Source organism: Centroberyx gerrardi, chromosome 3, assembly GCF_048128805.1.
Source record: "Centroberyx gerrardi isolate f3 chromosome 3, fCenGer3.hap1.cur.20231027, whole genome shotgun sequence".
Lineage (NCBI taxonomy): Eukaryota > Metazoa > Chordata > Actinopteri > Beryciformes > Berycidae > Centroberyx > Centroberyx gerrardi.
In genome coordinates, this window is record NC_135999.1 from 1,718,388 (window position 1) to 1,738,842 (window position 20,455).

The 20,455-nt window shown below is 44.1% G+C and overlaps 1 protein-coding gene across 1 annotated transcript; it reads right to left on the minus strand.

Moving 5' to 3' along the window:
- Window positions 1-714: 714 nt before the first annotated feature.
- Window positions 715-18,604, minus strand: pex6 (peroxisomal biogenesis factor 6). Its single transcript, XM_071897181.2, has 18 exons — window positions 18,071-18,604; window positions 16,775-17,464; window positions 15,740-15,909; window positions 14,706-14,789; window positions 13,545-13,662; window positions 12,616-12,746; window positions 12,103-12,208; window positions 10,870-11,072; window positions 10,236-10,422; window positions 9,347-9,423; window positions 8,551-8,668; window positions 7,500-7,705; window positions 6,037-6,098; window positions 5,218-5,326; window positions 3,589-3,705; window positions 2,964-3,041; window positions 2,254-2,393; window positions 715-1,029 (listed from the first exon to the last, which is right to left on the minus strand). Exons 1-18 carry the CDS (start codon window positions 18,602-18,604, stop codon window positions 893-895), a joined length of 3,267 nt encoding a protein of 1,088 aa, XP_071753282.2. The 3' UTR covers window positions 715-892.
- Between the last annotated feature and the right edge of the window lie 1,851 nt (window positions 18,605-20,455).

Consider the following 20,455-nt stretch of genomic DNA (forward strand, 5'->3'; position numbering starts at 1 on the left):
GCATCTGGGGGCTCGTTTCAGACTGTGTTATGTATCAGCTGACATAAAAACAGCTTAAACAATTCCCTCAAATTAAATTAACAACAAAAGCAATGCCATATTTTGCTTGGGAATGAAAAGTGTCTGAAGCTACTGGTTGTTTACAGTGAACTGCGCTTGGCTCTTTCAGCACCGTGGACAGCTCCGTCAGGCCTGCAGAGCTCGTTACTCACGTTCTGTTGGCCCGGTAGGATTATTTAACACTAAATAACTGCTTATAGAGATTCTTTTAATTATGTGTATTTGCTTTAGTTTGAGAATTTACTAGTTCGTATTAGTTGACACCGTTAGTAATGTTCGTAGTGAAAGAAATGACCCGCCTACCGTTTGGTGTGAATATTGAACTGCTAACTGGTTCTAACTGCAATTAAAGCTGTTAGCTTTGAAACGTGTCCGGTGCGTTATCTTTGATTGAAGTAACCACAGCTCGCCACTATATATATATATATATATATATATATATATAAGCACTGAATAATTCACCCACTTTTTCATATATATATATATATATGAAAAAGTGGGTGAATTATTCAGTGCTTGCATGTCAGCCGGGGCCCTTTGGGAGTGCGGGGCCCGTTTCAGTTGAAACGGGTGAAACCTAGCTAAGGCCGCTCCTGCTCGTTAGCGGGTGATGCAGCTGGTGAAACAGAATCAGAGTATGTTTGTCTTCATTAGTGAGCATTCCTGCTGTATTTATTGATAGGTTTTACAGTTTACAAATTGAACTTCACTCATTCAAACTCCTTCACAATGTTTACATAATTTACATTTTGCAGTTTTACAATATTTTACAATATTTTATTTTCAGAGGTGATTGGCAGTTGAAATTAGACAGCTGGAGGTTTGGGGTTTCTTACTTTGCAGTGAGTTTCTGCTGAATGTGTTTGTATCTGAGCAGCTCTTGGTCTGAAACCGACGGCTTGAAGCTTTCTAATGCTGCGGAGAAATCCTCAGCGGAGAGGAGGAGAGGAGAATCCTCCGAGTCCAGACCTGAGGGAGCGAGGAGGGAGGGAGGAAGGAAGGAAGGAAGGAAGGAAGGGACAGAGGAAGGAAGAGTGTGAATGGAGAGGCTGAGACAGGAGCCACTGCTGCACTTTATGGCAGGTTTAGTGCTGGGTGATTATTCAATATTATCGTTCATCTTCATCTCATATGGTGATGATCTGGTGATTTTGGGAAATCATGGCACACAATCCTGCTGTCTGAACTGATGATAACAAGCAGATTATATTTAAAAACTCTGACAAAATGAGGAATGGTGGGAATATTATTTGAAACTTTCAGTTTTGTTTGACATCACAACATTACCATTCAGTTCAATGGGATGAACATATTTTGATTATTTAATGTGACTTTGCCAACGTGAGCCATATCGTGATATATATCGATATCGAAAAAAAAATCCTTACTGCCCAGCACTAATCAGATTATCATTTCATTAGCTAAACAGAGCGACTGCCAACTTTTCTCTAACGAGCTCGTTTCTATCTGCTTTCTTCTTTCTTGACCATGATGCTTCAGAGTTTCATCAGACTGAGGCTGGACCGAGTCTTTCAACTGAAGCTAAAACATGAAAATCACCAAAACTGAAGTTAGTTTTCACATGGCAGCGGTGATGATTTTCTACATAATTTCATTTTCAGTGGTTGGTGCTTCTCCTGTGGTGAAACACTGCAGCGGTCAATACAGATATTTAAGTTATTACATCGTGATTTTGCCATTTTCTGATTCATGTGCGTTAGAGGACTTGAAGAGTTTTCTGTCTTAGTAAAGCAGCACCTTACATGAAGGGATTTAGATCGGTTCTACATTTCCACTACATATTTTATAATGCTTTCATTTTTGTGAAATGATGAATTATGAGAGATTTTTTGCACTGTAGTAAAGAAAATACTTTGAAAGTTATTTTGTGAACGAGTTGATGTCCTGTGTGTGTCCTGCTCCTCACATCTGCTCCAATACACACAAACAGCATCAGTAAATCAGTGAAACAACACAAGAAATATGAAAACATGCTGTGACAGAGGCAGAAGTTTTAATATCTGATTTCTGAAGTTTGAAAACAGCTTTCGGTCTTGGGTCCGGAAAAAACCCTTCAAACGAACTCGGTGTGAAAACGCCCTTAACGAATGCGTCGTAACGTTGCTTTAACAGCTGCTAATCCAACTTGGATTTATGTTAAAAACCAGGTTTAAGGTGTTACTGTCCTCTTACCATCAGTGATGAGACAGATCTTCCTCTTGATGGCGGTTGTCATGGCGTCAGAACAGAGGGCGTAAAGGTCAGCGCCCGTCATGTGGGCGGGGCAACGCTCCACCACCTCCTCCAGGTTCACCCCAGGGTCCAACTGGAACCTGGACACCGTGGATCAAGTCAAGTCAAACTTCATTTGGATAGCGTTCTTCAGACACAAGGAAACTGAATGAGTTTTATATGAAAACAATAAAAGCAAATTCCATAAAAAAGTAGTGCAACCATCAAAATATAGTTTTTAGCCTGAGAAGAGGTTAGTGTTGGGTTAAAGGAAAAACCCTAAAACACTTTGACAGTGTTTAAAAACAGCTGTTGGTGATGTACATTCAATTCCTGGCTCCATTTAGTAGTTTGTATTTTTGTTGTGTTTTTCTTCTTGGTGGATAACCGGCCAATCGTAGACGAGGTGACGTCACCTCCAGATGTTTCCAGCAGCTACAGTGGAGTTTGATATGAGAAAATGTTTCAGGATGTAAAACATCAGCGGTAAACGTCAGGTTTTGGTGTCAGTCCCTCAGAATCAAAGAGCGAGGGCTTCTTTCTAGAGCCGCCATTTTGCACCGAGAGACGTTCTACAATCATACAGGGAGAAATCCATCGTAGAAGAGGAGAGAGACCAGTTTCTCCACCACAGGAGCAGGAGAGAGACCAGTTTCAGGTGTTCTACTTACTTTCTGAGGATGGCCTTGAGAACCTGCAGCTGAGAACCTCGGTCCTCGTTGATACCGACGTAGACCAGCTTATCAAACCTGATGAAGACAGGAGGAGATTTAGACCTTCTGAAGTTTAGACCCAGTCCAACATCTCAGATATCACTGGTTTGATTTTGATGAAACTTGGAAATGATGCATTTTGGCTCTGTGTTCTGACGTAAAAAATTACACCGATTTGCCTGATGGAGGCGCTATAATTAAAGGTCAAAATGTAAAACTTTGAAAGGCGATATGACGATGTATCTTGTTACTAATTGGCCCAATTGCTGCCTGCATCATCTGTATATTGTGCATGGAAACTGGACAGTGGGTCCAGTGGCCTTGGGCTGCACAATTAATTTGAAAAAATATCTTAATCACAATATTTGTGGCAATTTCCAAATCAGTAGAGGCTGTGAACTGCACATTAACTGGTGGAGGAAATCTTTCTTATTTCAAATATTTTAAAACATTAAGAAATGATGTAGAGAAAGTTGTGTCCACATTGGTTGCAATTCATATTACGATCTTAATTAATATGGAACGGTAATATTCAGACAGAAAAACAAATCAAACAAAGTGGTACGGCGGTGTGACCTCTGACCTGCCGGGCCGGAGCAGCGATTGGTCCAGCAGGTCCGGACGGTTTGTCGCTCCGATCACAAAAACCCCGACAGATGAGTGAAGACCGTCGAGCTCGGCCACCAGCTGAGAAACCACCCTGCAACCCAGAGACACTCACTGAGCCTGAGGGAGACCGGGTCCCCGCAGCAGAGAAAAATATGACATATTGAGGTACATGAGGTACGGAGCTACTGGAGGAATTAAAGGTCCATATCCTCCAGTTTTATTTTGTGTCTTTCTGTCCATTCAAAGCTGTGTGTGTGGTGTCATGAACCAAAAACACTCTCAATCCATTTCTCCACGTTCATTTTCCAGCATCTCTCTGAGCCTTACCAAGAACAGGCCGTTTCTGTCTCCGTGTCTTTAAGGCTCATTAATATTAACGACCCCTCCGTTCCGATCGGCTGACCGTTTCGAGAGCGAAACGTGAGACGCCGCGGCCCGGCGGCTACAGGTAGGGAAAACTCTCCGGTAATAAACGATGACGACCGCTCGACCGCTTTGAAAAAAACACTTTGTTAGTCTATTATTTCTTACAGAAATGATAATGAGCGAACCTTTGTGACGCCACAAAGTGACGGAAGTCCAAACGGCTCGTTTAGAGGCTCGCTTTTCTAATATGGATTGTGTGGATTTAGTTTTGATACTTTCACCATGTTTAGATACACATCCAACTCCTTTATCATCACAGAGGAGAGGGAGTCCTGCTTTACATGATGTGGACCTTTAAACTATAATGCATCCAACAATTTGAAAGTGTTGAGAACATACGTTGAAATGCAACAATAAAAGTATCCAAATATACATAACAGTCCACTGTCTATGAAGAGATGTGTGATGTTAAAGCTGCCTGACATGACAGGTCTGCTGTTCTTCTGTTACAGCTGTTGTTAACATAATTGCAATAATTTCAGTCCTGCTGTCCTAACCTCAGCTGAGCGTCGACTAACACAGCGAGCCACTTCTCGCTCCTAATAGCCTAATTCTTGCACCCGGGCTCCTTGTATCATCATTCTACATCGTACAGTATGTGGCACGTATATGATGTAGTATGGTGTATGATACGGTCGGTGAAGCCCTTTGCATGTGATAACGGGCTGTATAAATAAAGTTGACTTGACTCTCTTATGCCAGTGCCGCCATGCTTGATATTTACACAGCTTCACACCGACGAAACCACAGAGAAACATCTAGCTGAGAAACCAGACGTCTGAACACTCTTCCCCACACACACACAACAGGGAGGAAAGGTCAACACTCTTTTCACTCACTTTTCTTATGAGAAGCTCCTGGCAGTAAATGCTTGAACTCAAACTCTGGGTGTGTCGCGTCTTTACTAAGAAATACTCGTACAAAATGATTCTAAATTCTTTACGGAGGCAATACACATACAGAATGATTTTAACAACTTAACCCCGGAGATGTAGAAATTTCACCAGAACCTCTTTGTTCAGGAAGCAGAATAAATCTACAGAATAATCCTCCGACTGGCGATGGCCTGGTCAGACTCTACGCTCCAGCCCATTTCCTGTTTATTATGGGCTGTAATGACTGCAGGTAGGTTTGTTTGTTTGTTTGTTTGTTTGCTTGTTGGTAGGGAAGGTCTCACCTGTCCATCACCCCGCCGGAGTCTCCACTGCGCCCCCTGCTGGGCGCCAGAGAGTCCAGTTCGTCGAAGAAGACGACGCACGGAGCCGCCGACTTCGCTCTGGAGAACACTGAACACAAGACCACATGCTGGGTCTGAAGGGGTCTGAAGGGCTTATTGATCCCTTTTAAGGCAATAATGCAGTGATTCCCAACTCCGGTGTCTAATACGGACTGATTTAAACCTGAGATGCCAGGCGATGCTCGATTAAAAACAAGAGCTTCCTATTGGCTGTTCTAAAGTCTAGATTATAGATCGGTTCTTGTCCATCAGGCTCCTGGACTTTGGATCGACCTGCCTGAGGAGACCAGGATGATAAATCTGAAGCATCTTTTAAATCTGTTTTTAAAACTCATTTTATAGACTTACTTTAATGTAATAATTTTTTATTCATTGCTTTTGACCTCCCAGTTATGGTTATGTTTCTGCTTACTTTATATTTCTTATGTTATACATTTCTTTTGCTGTCAGTTTGTTTCTGTTTTGCTTTTTTATTTTGCTTTGTAAAGTGCTTTGTAACTGTGCTATAGCAATAAAGATAATTATTACTATTGTTATAAGATAAGATAAGATAAGATAAGATATCACTCTTAATTTATTACTCTTAACACCATCTTTACTGGACAAACACATAGGACAAGTTATATAATATAGTATAGTATAGTATAGTATAATAGGAAGGTATGCAGAATGGAGAGTGTGTGCCATGTATAGATGATAGATAATATGTTTAATGTATAGATGATAGACAATGTGTAATAATATATGAGTGATACAGACCTTCTCTCACATTCTCCTCACTCTGACCCACGTACATGTTGATGAGCTCTGGACCTTTAACACTGCAGGACACACACAAACACAACAGTTGTCTGAAATTAATAAAATCCTACTCATTTTTCTAAATAGAATGAAGACTTAGACAAAAAAGATCCACTGTATAAGGGAGTGAGCACGTTTTAAACACACTTCTGATTCTATACATGAAAAAGTATTGAAAAAAGGAAGGTTGACATTTCCATGAACAATGTATATTACTTAATTTAGAAATCAATCTTGGCAGGTATATTTTTTTTAGTTTACCAGACCATGGAAGATGAGACAAAAATGTAAGTCTCTGTCTCTCTCTCTCTCTCACACACACACACACACACACACACATAGAACACAGTACATTTCACCTAACTAGGTGAAATGTCCTCTTTCACCTTACATTTTTGGCTCCTCTTCCATGGTGGGTGGATGTACCATTTTATTACTAAACTGGTAAATCCCTCAGTATCTGCTCTATGGCGTCGACCCTCCACCAGCTCTCATCCTGGCTCTGCGCTGCCCCCTGCTGGCAGCCACAGACACATTTTTATTAATAAGGCCCATGACTTTTCCTGTTCCATGACTTTTTCATGAATTTTCTGTGACTTTTCCTTTCTACTAACGAAGACCGCTCTCTCCCACCTCACCCCGAGGCCTCTAAATATCCCGGTTAATTGGAGAGGTAAAGAATATGTAATCAGAATATCATCAGTTATGGTTGTGGGCCTCTGTATCTTTGACCTCGTCCTACAGCCCGGAGAAGACCGACTGTATACAAGATGTGGAAAGGTCATCAGACGTGACAAAGACAGAGAAAACCCCAAGCAACTCCTGATGTGGGGGAGCTGGAGGAGCCAAGAGCCTCGAGCTTAGCCGACTTTCCCTGGATTAATAACAGCTAAGAAACGGCTTGTTCTCTCACTCTTTGGTTCTGCATCTTCCAGACCTCCTGTCCTACCTACGGAAGTGATGAAGTCCTACCTGAGGAAGGCCATGAAGTCCTACCTACGGAAGTGATGAGGTCCTACCTGAGGAAGGTGATGGAGGTCCTACCTAAGGTGATGGAGGTCCTACCTGAGGAAGGCCATGAAGTCCTACCTGAGGAAAGTCATGGAGGTCCTACCTGAGGAAGGTGATGGAGGTCCTACCTAAGGTGATGGAGGTCCTACCTAAGGTGATGGAGGTCCTACCTGAGGAAGGTGATGGAGGTCCTACCTAAGGTGATGGAGGTCCTACCTGAGGAAGGCCATGAAGTCCTACCTGAGGAAAGTCATAGAGGTCCTACCTGAGGAAGGTGATGGAGGTCCTACCTGAGGAAGGCCATGAAGTCCTACCTGAGGAAAGTCATAGAGGTCCTACCTGAGGAAGGTGATGGAGGTCCTACCTAAGGTGATGGAGGTCCTAGCTGAGGAAGGTGATGGAGGTCCTACCTGAGGAAGGTCATGGAGCACTCAGTAGCCACAGCCTTGGCCAGCAGGGTTTTCCCGGTGCCAGGCGGTCCGTACAGCAGGACTCCGGTCCGGTTCAGACCCAGAGACAGGAGCTCCGGACGCTGCAGAGGAAGCTGGACCGTGTCCAGGATCTCCTTCTTCACCTGCTGGAGGCCTCCAACGTCCTGCCAACTCACATTAGGGATCTGCACACACACACACACACACACAACTTTTTAAAACAAACAGTTTGTTCATAAAGAGTTTCACAGAGACCAGACAACTAAAACCAGGAGAGAAGAAGAAGAAGCAGCATGTTAGTCCTTCACTGAACAGATGCTTTTCACAACTTGAGCTGATTATCAAAGCCAGGAAAGACCTGTAGTGAAAGAGAAAACTTCTAGTTCACACACCAGCATCTGCCATCTGGTGGACACTTTGATCCACAACACCTCACACAGGGAATGAAACCCCAAACCCTGTCTGTTCAGTGCCTTGCTCTACCCGTCACACAGGGACCTGAACCCCGACCCTGCTGAGTGTTCAGCAGATCGGTCTCCGGGCAGATTACCACAGAAGGCTCCGGAGCACGGACAGCTCAAATTCATTTATTTGGTGCAAGGACTCAACTCAACTTTGTCCACATCACAGTCAAACTGTCGTTTGACTGTTTTTATTATTTACTATTATTTACATTTTTTTTATGATTTACCTTTTTATACTTTTCTATTTTCTTGATTTCTGGTATTTAGAGATGGAGCCAATGACTTTTTAGGTTTCTCTATTTGTGATACAGATTCGGCTTTTTATGATTCCATTATTTTCTTGTTGTTATCATCTTCTCTATCATTAATTATTCTTTGTGTGACTAGTTACTGATAAAGATTTCATTTGATTATCACTGTAGTGATTGTTTGACATACTGATGATTTTTGACAATTTATTGACTCTTATAATGAATTTTTGACTTTTATTAAAAATTGTTAAATTCCCCAAGTTGGCTGTTTTGCCCGGATCATTTTTCCCATCAGTTCAGGACCGGGTGCGTCACCTTGGGGGCTCCGATGGCCTGGGACTGGGCGTCCTGCAGGGTCTCCAGGGCCGAGCTGAAGTCCTGGTTCAGGATCATCACTCCACTGGAACACAGATCCTCCTCCTGCCGGCCCACACTGCACACAAACCAGGACTTTAAACCACCTGATGAACAGGAGGGAACTCAGTTTGTTTTGTCAGAACAAGGTAAAAGGTTCAAAAATACAAAGGAAGAGTCCAAACTGAGAACCTTAGCATGCGCCTGCTGTACTAACAGTTTGGAAGACAAAATAAAGAGTTAGAGTTAGTTTTTTAGATTCTCCCTGTTTGTCCAAATTAAATTCTGCTGTCAGTTTGTTCACTGGTGGGAAATCCTCTCCACACAGGAAGAGACCGATCCAGACTGAAGAGGGAAATCCAGGAGAGTCTCCTGAAGGCTGAACGCCCCCCCCCGCCACACACACACACACACACACACACACACACACACACACACACACACACACACACACACACACTGAGAAGAAGACATTTCGTTTACTGATGTCACTCTACAGGATTTCTGAGTAATCAAGTCCTCAACATTCAAACAGTTACGCCAAAGTGCAAAATTGCCTAATGCAGCTTTAAAAAGAAGTAATAGAGTTGAAAACAGTTTTATTCAAAACACACAATTAGTAAAAACACACAAAACGTACAACCTCAACTTTATAATTCAACCGTAACAGTCTGTAAAAGTGTCTCATCTGGTCAACCAAAGACTTCAGGTCCCTACTATCCTTTAAAAAGTACCATGGTTTGGTTTTATGTCTCACCAGGTCTGGACCAGCCTCCTGCAGGCGGCTCTGCCAGCTTCAACCAGGAGGGCGTTGAGATCCCCCAATACAAAACCCTGAGGAGGAAGAGGAGGAGGAAGAGGAGGAGGAGGAGGGGGAGGAAGGGGAGGAGGGGAGGAAGGGGAGGAGGAGGGGGAAGAGGAGGAGGAGGGGGAGGAGGAGGAGGGGGAGGAAGGGGAGGAGGAGGAGGAGGGGAGGAAGGGGAGGAGGAGGGGGAGGAAGGGGAGGAGGAGGGGGAAGAGGAGGAGGAGGGGGAGGAGGAGGAGGGGGAGGAAGAGGAGGAGGGGAGGAAGGGGAGGAGGAGGGGGAGGAAGGGGAGGAGGAGGGGGAAGAGGAGGAGGAGGGGGAGGAGGAGGAGGGGGAGGAAGGGGAGGAGGGGAGGAAGGGGAGGAGGAGGAGGTGGAGGAGGAGGAGGAGGTGGAGGGGGAGGGGGAGGAGGAGCGGGAGGAGGAAGGGGAGGAGGAGGAGGTGGAGGAGGAGGAGGAGGTGGAGGAGGAGGTGGAGGAGGAGGAGGAGGTGGAGGGGGAGGGGGAGGAGGAGCGGGAGGAGGAGGAGGAGGAGGAGGAGGAGGAGGTGGAGGGGGAGGGGGAGGAGGAGCGGGAGGAGGAGGAGGAGGAGGAGGAGGAGGAGGAGGGAATATTTAAATCACAATTGCAATATTCTGTTAAATAATCGCAATTCAACTCAGTTCAGCTCTACTTTCTAGCCACTGAGAAACAGCTGTGATATTGAGTCATACATTTTTTTACTGTTTATTTCCTATTAATTGTACAGCCTACTTCAGGGGAATGGGAACAACTGATTCAGTTTCAAAGTACTTAGAATACTTCAGATGAGACTTGATGAGACTGTCGTCGTGGCGACGTACCGCGGTGAGCTTGGCGAGTCGGTCCAGGTTGACGTCCCTCCCCAGGTGCAGGTCTCCGCTGAGGCTGAGCAGCACGGCGCGGCGCTGCTCCTCTCCCGGACTCTCCAGCGCCACCTGGTGGACGAACGCCGCCGCCACGCCCGCAGGAAGCTCCCGAGGCCGGCAGACCGTCGCCACCACCGCCACGCTGCGGCCGGGTCACATCACATTCAAACACCTGGCAATGACTTTCAAGGTCTTGTTTGGTGAAATTCACTGACGCCAAACTGTCGTGTTTTGGGGTCATGCCATGCATTCATTTTCAAAACTTTTTAGGCCTTATTTTATTTTTCTCAAATCCAGAAACTTTGGAACCCTGTGGGAACCCGGGTTACATTTCCTCATGTTTTATAGAAGAGCTTCTAAATTAAATAAAATTTTGATCTGTGTTGTATTGTATTGTAATGTATCGTTCCCCCAAGTTTCATCAAAACTGGAATATCACAGGATATCACATAAAAAACGGACAAACAAACTGAGGAACAAAACAACAAACAAACTAACGGAACAGACAGATGTTACAAACTAAGGACGCAACGATTAAACCAGACCCAGCACAGATTCTGTGCGGCAGCAGGTGCAGGCGGTGTGTCACCTGGCGGGGGCGGAGCTGAGCAGCTGGCGGAGCGCGGCCTGCGCCCGGCCGTCCTCCCCGGCGCCGCCCCGAGGCCGCAGCAGCAGCTGCAGGTTGCGCAGCAGCAGGACGCACGGCCGCACCGCCTCGGCCTTCTGGAACACCTGAGACAGCTTCACCTCCGAGGCTGCGGGGGAGTCCGAGCACAGAGAGACGCAGTCCACCTGCAGGGAGATCAGATTCATATTAATGATGTAATATAATAACAATAAACTACAGAGAATGCATTATGGCCCAGTGGTTCTCAACTTGGGGACCAGGGACCACCAGGGGTCCCTGAGGGGGTTCCAGTTGGTCCCCAGCAAACTGATCAACTGTTAAACTTCAGCAGTATTTCATTTACAAGAAGTGAACACAGTTAGAGAATGCAGCAGAATGATGTTCTGATCAGTTTCTCTGTTATCTCTCTACCTGCAACACAGACAGTCAGGGAGTTCTGGACAAAATCATATCTGACTATATTCTCAGATTTGGATCAGAGAGACAAAATCTCATTAAATGGGGGTCCATGGCCCTAATGTGGACTAGATTAGGGTCCTTGATAGGGCTGAACAATTAATCGAAATTTTATCGAAATCGCAATATGGCCTGCTGCAATTTTCAAATCGCAGGAGGCGCAATATTTGTTAGAGGCGAAATGTGTCAAAATACCATTTTAAATTAAATATTGTGGTGCTGCAGAGATGTCCTGCCTACACATCATATTCTACAGACTTAAGAAAACATCTTTGTTTGGTACAGATCCCCGCAAAAATCACACCATAATCATTTTAATACGTTTTTCAATGAAAATGAAAATAATGATGTAAAGTAGTAGAGCTGATGGCAGATGAAGAGCTGTTTTTACACTTACTTAATTTTTTCTAGGATTTATTTATTTATTAATTTATTATTTATTTTAACTTGTGCTGATTTGGTTTTTACTGTCTTTGTGATACAACTGAAATTAAAACTGAAAATAAATAGTTATTATTCTATTCTATTCTAACAACAAACTACAGGAGAGTCTGAGCAAAGATCAACACTGAGCAGCTGGAGACAGAAGAAGAAGAGGAAGAAGAAGAATATTGTATATACATCATCCTCTAAAACAGTGAAAAGCAGCGCAGCAGTGAACACATGTATGTTCTTGTCTTGTATGTCTTGTATGTCTTGTATGTGTCTGTGGGTGGAACAGAGTCTGCTGAGTCGTACCTTCAGCAGGTGGAGGTGGAGCCTCCTGGCGGCGGCGCTGACGGCCGTCACCTTGCCGCCTCCCGCCGGGCCGTGCAGCAGGACGGTGCAGCCGGGCAGCGAGCCGCTTCACCGAGACAAAACACCGTTAGTCACCTGACCACGCATCCCATCATGCCTCTCTCTCTCTCTCTCTCTGATGCTGCTTTCAGGTCAACTGGGAATAACCGTCGGATCGACTTGACGGTTAAAAGCAAAGACTTGGAAGTGTTCAGCTGTCAAGACGCCATGACTGCAGTTTCTGTAGACTTCAGTTGCTTCATAAACTTAGTAATAATACATTTAACTTTATGCTTTACAGCAAATGAAACATTGCAACGTCCACTACAAACCAAAAATCTCAATTTGACATGATTCTATCATTCTTACACTGGACGGCAGCTGCTGACTGGTCGGTGACAACAGAAAGAGTCCGTCACCAAACCCAGAGTGAGCTGAGTGGACAGCCCTGTCTGCGGCGGTCCCGTGTGTTACCTGTGGTGCAGGTGGGGCAGGATGATGCCGCCGATGCGGTCGGCGGTGCAGCCGAGGCCCGGAGGCGACAGGCTGCTGAACAGAGACGCTCCTTCGGCCGAGCAGGGAACCAGGCTGCTGGTGGGCGCCGCCTGGGGACACACGGGTCAGGTCAGGAAGAAAGAGCAACACTGTGGCTCCAGTAGAGCAACACTGCGGCTCTAGTTGTTAATGGACACCTCGTTGGGCATTATCCCACTTATACCATGGTCACTTGCCAAAGAAAAAAAAATTAAGACCATTAATTTATATTTTCATGTGTTTTGTAATCAAAATCTAAAGTTTTTCACAAGCCATAACTCAGTTTCCCCGGTAACACCTGAGGGTTTGACTAATACCTGGAACAATCATTACCGTCCCATAAGGTTCTTATGCAATGGAAACGTCGTTCACTACTCCAGTAAATAGGACGAACCTCAGATACGACTCGGCAGCGGGAGATCTTTCCTGTCCGCTCAGCTCACAGAACCTTTAACTCAGCTGTGAGCAGGAAGCTAACGTTATGCTAGCAAGATTCAGTCAGTAACACTGCGTCCGGTTGACAAACAGTAAATATAATTTGACAGTATGTTTAACAAGACTAGCTAGCTATCCAGACATGTCACTGTCCCCAAATCAATATCAAGATTTTCACGAACAAATCAGGCTCAAACGGAGGCTGTGACTGCGTCCCTGTTGCTATGGTTACTCATTTTAGATACAGGCTGATGCTACGTAGCCAGCGCATTAATTTAGAACGGTGAACAGACAGTTTCACTGGAACTACTTAGTAGGTGTCCATTATCAGGAATTAATGGACACCCTGCAGCCAATCAGAATCGAGTATTCACCCAGACCATGGTATAATATCATGTATTCCTCCACCACAGAGGTCAGAGGTCAAAGTTCACCATGTAGAGCGATGTGTGGAGTCTGTCCGCCAGGTAAACTCCTCCATCTTCTTCTTCTTCTTCTTCTCTTTCTGCAGATCCACACACCTTCTGCACTTTGAAGTAAACTGCTGGACACCTGACAGACAGAGAGGGGACGATACATCAAAATTCAATATATCACAATACAAAATGTGTCAGTCTGTATGTTGTGTCAGGAACATGAATGGTGATATCAGCTCCATGTTATTCTGCTGTCAGGAACATGAATGGTGATATCAGCTCCATGTTATTCTGCTGTCAGGAACATGAATGGTGATATCAGCTCCATGTTATTCTGCTGTCAGGAACATGAATGGTGATATCAGCTCCATGTTATTCTGCTGTCAGGAACATGAATGGTGATATCAGCTCCATGTTATTCTGCTGTAGTAATCACTAATGAGACTCTTGACCATCACAGTTTCACAAGCTCTCCATCCAAATTATATTATTGTCACTTTGTAATGACATTTTTAAATTGTTGTTTACATTCTAGCAGCCAATGGCATCGCTGGAAAGATTTGAGTCTCAGAAATAAACAGAATTCTGCACAGTCAGACTTTGTTGTCACTGAACTTTTATTGATCACATGGTATCCTGGTTGTATTGATCCTGAACCTCAGATCACATATCGAATCAGATCAGGAGATCAGCAGATCATCACAGAGGTCAAAGTTCAAACAGGCTGATCAGCTCTGAGCCGCTAAACAGTTAAAGACAGAGAATTATAACTGATGGTCTAAATGTTTCAGAGGCTTTTCCACCCCGACAAGAAGAAAATTCTGGGAGAAACACTGAATACTTTTGGTATGAAAGTTCTCAAATTTAAAGATATTGAATATCGGCATAAAATATCAGTATCCAATCCACTCTGGTTACTGACTGTTTCTCCATTAGAGATCTCAGATCGCTCTCTGGGTGAAAAACACACAAAAAACTGTTTCTAGTCATTTACTGGAACTATGTATTCTGTTTTTATTCTTGTTTTAATTATTTTGTACATTTGTCTTTCAGTACTTCATTCTTTTTCTGAATTCTTGACATTTTTCTTATTCATTGCTTGCATTTCTATTCATGTTGCACTTTGTAATTGCTCTATAAATAAATAAAGGTTATTATATTATCATAAAGGAACGATACCTGTAGATTCCCTCTGCGTTGTTCTCCAGCAGATCTGGATGGTTTTCAACTGGGACGCTCAAAACGTCTCCCTGAGAAACCAGTCTGCAGAGGAGACATACTGGTTAAACAGCAGGTAAACCAGTCTGCAGACGAGACATACTGGTTAAACAGCAGGTAAACCAGTCTGCAGAGGAGACATACTGGTTAAACAGCAGGTAAACCAGTCTGCAGACGAGACATACTGGTTAAACAGCAGGTAAACCAGTCTGCAGAGGAGACATACTGGTTAAACAGCAGGTAAACCAGTCTGCAGAGGAGACATACTGGTTAAACAGCAGGTAAACCAGTCTGCAGAGGAGACATACTGGTTAAACAGCAGGTAAACCAGTCTGCAGAGGAGACATACTGGTTAAACAGCAGGTAAACCAGTCTGTGATCACTGATCTAAACCCTTGTATGGAACCAACTGTTTTCCAACATGGAGACAATAATGTATATTTTGTATGACGTTGTTTTATATGTGATGTCGTGTTTGTAAACTTTGCTAATTGTATTGTTTTTAATTGTTTGTATTGTACTGTATTGTTTTTTAATATCTTCCTGCCCAGGGACTGCAGAGGTAAATTAGTTACAAATAACTCTGGCCCAACGGTTGTTTTGTGCATGGCCCCTGTTAAATAAACTAATAAAATAAAAAAATAAAAAACTGTTTTCACAGCTGCAAATAGTAACAAAAAACAGAATATAAATAAGAATAGAGTGAATGGGAGAAACACAACTGATAATTACACTAGAATATATCAAATAGAAATATTATGAATAAAAAGTATGACAGCATGTATGAGGGGTTTGACAATAACAGCAGTAGAACATACTGAGACAAAATGAATGGGAAAATGTAGGATATGAAAATATATCAAATAAATTCTGTATGAAAATAAATCAAAACTATAAAAATATCAAAATACACACAATACTATAATACTATATAAGAACATGAAGAAAGATGACAGAAAGTGTGTGTGTGTGTGTGTGTGTGTGTGTGTGCTGACCTGGCCGTGGTGAAGTGCTCAGACAGCAGCAGGTCGTAGCACCCGTGGGTGCCGTGCTGCGGGGAGACGACCGGCTGGATGTGAAGCCGGCAGGCGACCGGAGGAGAAGCCGACCGGCAGAAACTGTCCGACCGCCGGGCGCCGGGCGCGGGACCGTCCCGCTGCCGCCGCTGGGACAGAGCAAGACAAAACAAAACACACTTTATATCTCATACTCACTGTAGAAACAGTGTGTGCTGGTCAACAGGAAACAGACTGCAGCCTTCAGTCAGTTTTCATTCTGTTCATTTGTACTTTTGAATTTTTTATTTATACTCTATTCATTATTTTTTTAAATTTTTTTACAGATGTGGATAGAGTGGTGCAGTCCTAAATATTGTGAAAAAATAAAATAAAATAAATAAATAAATGACAAAATGTAAAAAGTAGGAAGATAAAGGATGGGGTGGGTATGGATATACAGGCTCGTATACTGTATGTACATATGTATACACACACACATATACACACACATGTATATATATATAATATATATATATCCATGTTACCTGGCTGCCGCTGACTGCTGAGCTTTGTGCAAACAAGCTGAACATGAATTTCTACTTTTGCTTGCAAATTCAGACAGTTTAGTTTTGAATGTTTTTGAATGTTAATCTGCAGGCAGTTCCTGTTCAAACGTTTGGTGAATTTTTACATTTAACTAAAACGTGCATCCTACTACCTGTAGTAGTGCTGAGTCTTTTTTATTATTATTATTATGTAGGCCTACATGATTTTTATGAACTTTACATTGGTGTGTGTGTATTCTTTTTTAAATGACTGATATGCAATGTAATTGTTGCAGCCTATTGGTGTGTGTGATGCATGTGCCTGTGTGTGTGTTTAATGTGTGTGTGATGTAGTGTGTGATGGGATGGGATGGAATGACGACAACTTTTTATGGTCCAAGACAAATTTCACTATGGAGACTAATAAATGAAATGAAATGGAATCTACTCTCATCTCATCTCATCTCTCAGGTCAGCTCTGACTCACCTTGATCCTCAGGGTGCTGGTGCCGACAGGAACCGGTTCTCCTTCGGTCAGGTTGAACCAGAGCGCTGCTGATATGAAACCGACTTCATCGTGCGGCTCCAGCTCTGGGCTCGGCGTGAAATCTACCACCACCACCGAGGCGGGGCGGACTCTGCCGCTCCCTCTGACGCCCGCGGGTGCCGGAGCGTCCGGCTGCCCGGGCGCCTGCGGTCTGGAGGCGCCGGCCGGTCTGGACAGCAGGACCCACTCCTGGTTGAACAGCCCCAGTTTGAGAAGCAGCTGTTTGCTTACGAAGACGCAGCCGTCCCCGTCGACGGCGGCGCCCCCGTGACCTTTGACCCCGAGCCACCGCCGGGTGTCCGCCACCCGCACGTCCAGCCTGCCCTCCAGCGCCCGCAGGACGCCCGACAGCCCCGCGCCCAGCAGCTTCCTGTTGTCCAGGAGCGAGCTTCCGCCGCCGAGGCCGTCGGCGTAGTGCGCGAAATCTGAGACGAAGACCGCGGCGAGCGGTCTGGAGAGGGGGGCCTGACCCGGACCCGGGGGGACCTGACCCGGACCCGGGGGGGCGTGGCCCGGCGCTTCCCACGACTCCCAGCAGTCCGTCAGAACCACGGAGGTGTCGGCGGTGATCCGGCCCTGCGTCACCGGGCTGCACTCCAACACAACCAGATCCAACAGGTTCTGCTGGACCTGACAACAGATCAGACTACATTAGATTAGACTAGATCAGATTAGACTACATCAGAATAGACAGATAGGGGGCAGTGTACACACACACTTATTGTAAATCACTCTGAATAAGAGCATTAGATAAATAATAACTAGAATGTAAAGCAAACAGTAACAGGACACAGAAAAGAAAAACAGGAAATAATTAAGAACAGAGCAAATTAAACATAACAACCCACAATTACAACACTGTAATGTATTGCAGAGATATATATGAAAAATATGAAATATATGAATTGCAACAAGTCTGCAGGGTGTGAAACATAACAGCAGTAAACACTGCTCACTATCGCCCCCTGGTGTATTTTAGTGGAAAGTGTTGGGAGTAACAGGCAAACCGAAGCTAAAAGTTGGGATTTTATTGAAATCAGCGCTGCTTGGTGTTTTGGATGTATGCCGAATTGAAGAGTGGATCCTAAAAAATAGTAAAATGTGTTAAGTCTTGTTCTACCAGCTGTGTAAGTTAGCCGATAAGCAAGCCAGCATTAAATTGCAAGATTTTTAAATGTAGTTTGGCGACCCGTTCTCTCCACACAACAGACCGGATCCTGTCGGGGCTGGTTGTACCTGTGCCGGGTCTTCTCCCAGCAGAGGATGGCGAGGCAGCAGCAGCGGGTCTCCCTGCCGGGCCAGGAGCCACTGTCCCGGGCAGGACAGAGCCAGCAGCCCGCTAGAGAAGCGGTCGGACCCGGCCCACCTGAAGCTCTGCCTGGTCCGGGCTCCCAGCACCACTTTGCCCAGGCTGACCGGTGTCAGAGGCCGGACAGTCCCTCTGCAGAGCCGCTGCAGGCCGTGCTGCCGCAGGAACAGCCGGCTGGTGAAAAGTTTAATCAGATGTTTGGAGTCTGATTCGGTTTTGGCTGAATGTTCCCCTCCGCAGCCCGGGCTCTCCTCCTCTGTCGTCGGGTGAACGCACAGTAAAATCCCCAATTTTCTAACTTTCCCTGAAGCCTGCGGCCTCTGCGGGCTGAACAGGACGGTCGGGGTGTCTGTTTTATTCGGGAACACGGAACTCAAGTGTGATTTCAGTATAAGAACATCCAGAGGGTTCAGGTGTGCGGGGAAACTCTCCAAACAACACAACTCCACCTGCGCCGCCATCTTGAAAATGCGTCATCGCCTGTTCTTCTTCGTCTGTTTGTTCCGGCTTTTCATCACCGCCCCCTACTGGACGACCAGAGCTCCTTCATTACAAAGACGAATGGATATAAAAACAACCGTTCAACCCTAAATGTAACGTAATATTTACACTCTTAATCCCCATCTCACATCATTCCAAGTCCCAAGTCTAAATGTAGATTACCAAGTCAAGTCCAAGTCATTAATGTCAAGTCTCAAGTCTAAATGTAGAACAGCAAGTCAAGTCAGAACAAATCAAGAGTCCAGTATCAATTTAATATCTTAAAGAAAACTAAATATCTAGGACTTTTCAATGCAATATGGTTTTAATAGGATAAAAACTTGGTAAGAGCATCATGAGTTTGATTTCTATAATCAGTTTCAACTTCAATAAATTCAATCATTCCATACAAATTCAGAAAACAGAATTTAAATTCAGTCGTCCACTGGAACAAATCTCATCACTTTCAATCTAAGTCATTTACACAAACACAAGATCTCAAGTCAAGACTTTAGAAACCTTTTCAAGTCATCAAAGTACAAGTCAGAGTCAAGTCCCAAGTCACCAGAACCCAAGTCAAGTCAAGTCTCAAGAGATTAAAACTGTGACTCGAGCCCAAGTCATGTGACTCGAGACCTCTGATGTAAACAATGAAAGACAGTCACACTGCCACATGCACTTTTGCTGATTTACTTCTAATCTTATGCATGTTTTTAACCCATATGTCTGTTGTCCTAATGTGGAATGTCTTTTTTATGAGTTTTCTGTCAGCTTGTGATGGACAATAAAGCTTTCTGAATCTGAATCTTCTGAATCTGAATCTTCTGAATCTGAATCTTCTGAATCTGAATCTTCTGAATCTGAATGCAGCTGTTCTCAGCGTGGTGGAAACCTTCCATCAGATTATAATAATTATATAAAAGAATTAAAATACGACACAGAGGTACAGTATGTTATAAGACCTTTAGTTTTATCAGTTTATAATTCAACTTAAGAGTACAGTGATACATGCAGTGTGTCTTTAAAAAGCTGTATTTTGGGGGAATAAGGGCGGTTCTCAACGTGGGGTCCGGGGACCGCCAGGGGTCCTTGAGGGGATTCCAGGGGGTCCACAGCAAAATTACGAATTGTTAAACTTCACTTTCTTTTACAAGAAGTTAACACAACTGGAGAATGTAGAATAAATGTTGACAATTCTGGTCGTAGTTTCTCTGTTATCTCTCTACCTATAACACATAGTTATGGAATTTTGGACAAAATTGTATTTAACAATATAAATATTGATAGATTTGGGCCAAATGGGGGTCCGTGGGCCTAATGTGTGCTACATTAGGGGTCCTTGATATGAAAAACGTTGAGAATCACTGTTTTAGACCTTTAGGGGGGTTTGTTTGACCTCAAAATCAAATTAAAATTCTGTCAAAAAATGCATTAAACTGAAGCATTTTTCCCCAAAACATTCTGCCATGTTCCCTCAGTGAATCCCACCGCTGACAGCGCTGTGGCTTCCTCAGACCTGCAGGATTCATTCATTCATTCATTCATTCATTCATTCATTCATTCATTCATTCCTTATCATGTGTTGAAGCTCGTCTTCTGTCCACTTCCTGCATCTCAACCTCCACAGCTTCAGCTGGTCTGTGCTTATGTCTGTTTTTAGTTGTATCTCTGTTTGTTTTCTAGTTGTACCTGTGTATCTCTTGTATTACCTTTTATTTCTGTTTTTTAATTTTTTGTTTACCCAGTAGATGACTTGCATTACTTAGTTAATGCAAGTCATGTGTTGTCCCATGTGTTGTTTTTCTTGATATTTTCCAAACTTTATTTTATGT

Coding starts and splice junctions, on each gene's coding strand:
- pex6 (XM_071897181.2), bottom strand. CDS start 18,604: ATGGCGGCGCAGGTGGAGTTGTGTTGTTTGGAGAGTTTCCCCGCACAC. Junction 10,423..10,869: donor CTCAGCTCCGCCCCCGCCAG/GTGACACACCGC, acceptor ACCCGGCCGCAG/CGTGGCGGTGGTGGCGACGG. Junction 1,030..2,253: donor GATCTGTCTCATCACTGATG/GTAAGAGGACAG, acceptor TCGCTCCCTCAG/GTCTGGACTCGGAGGATTCT.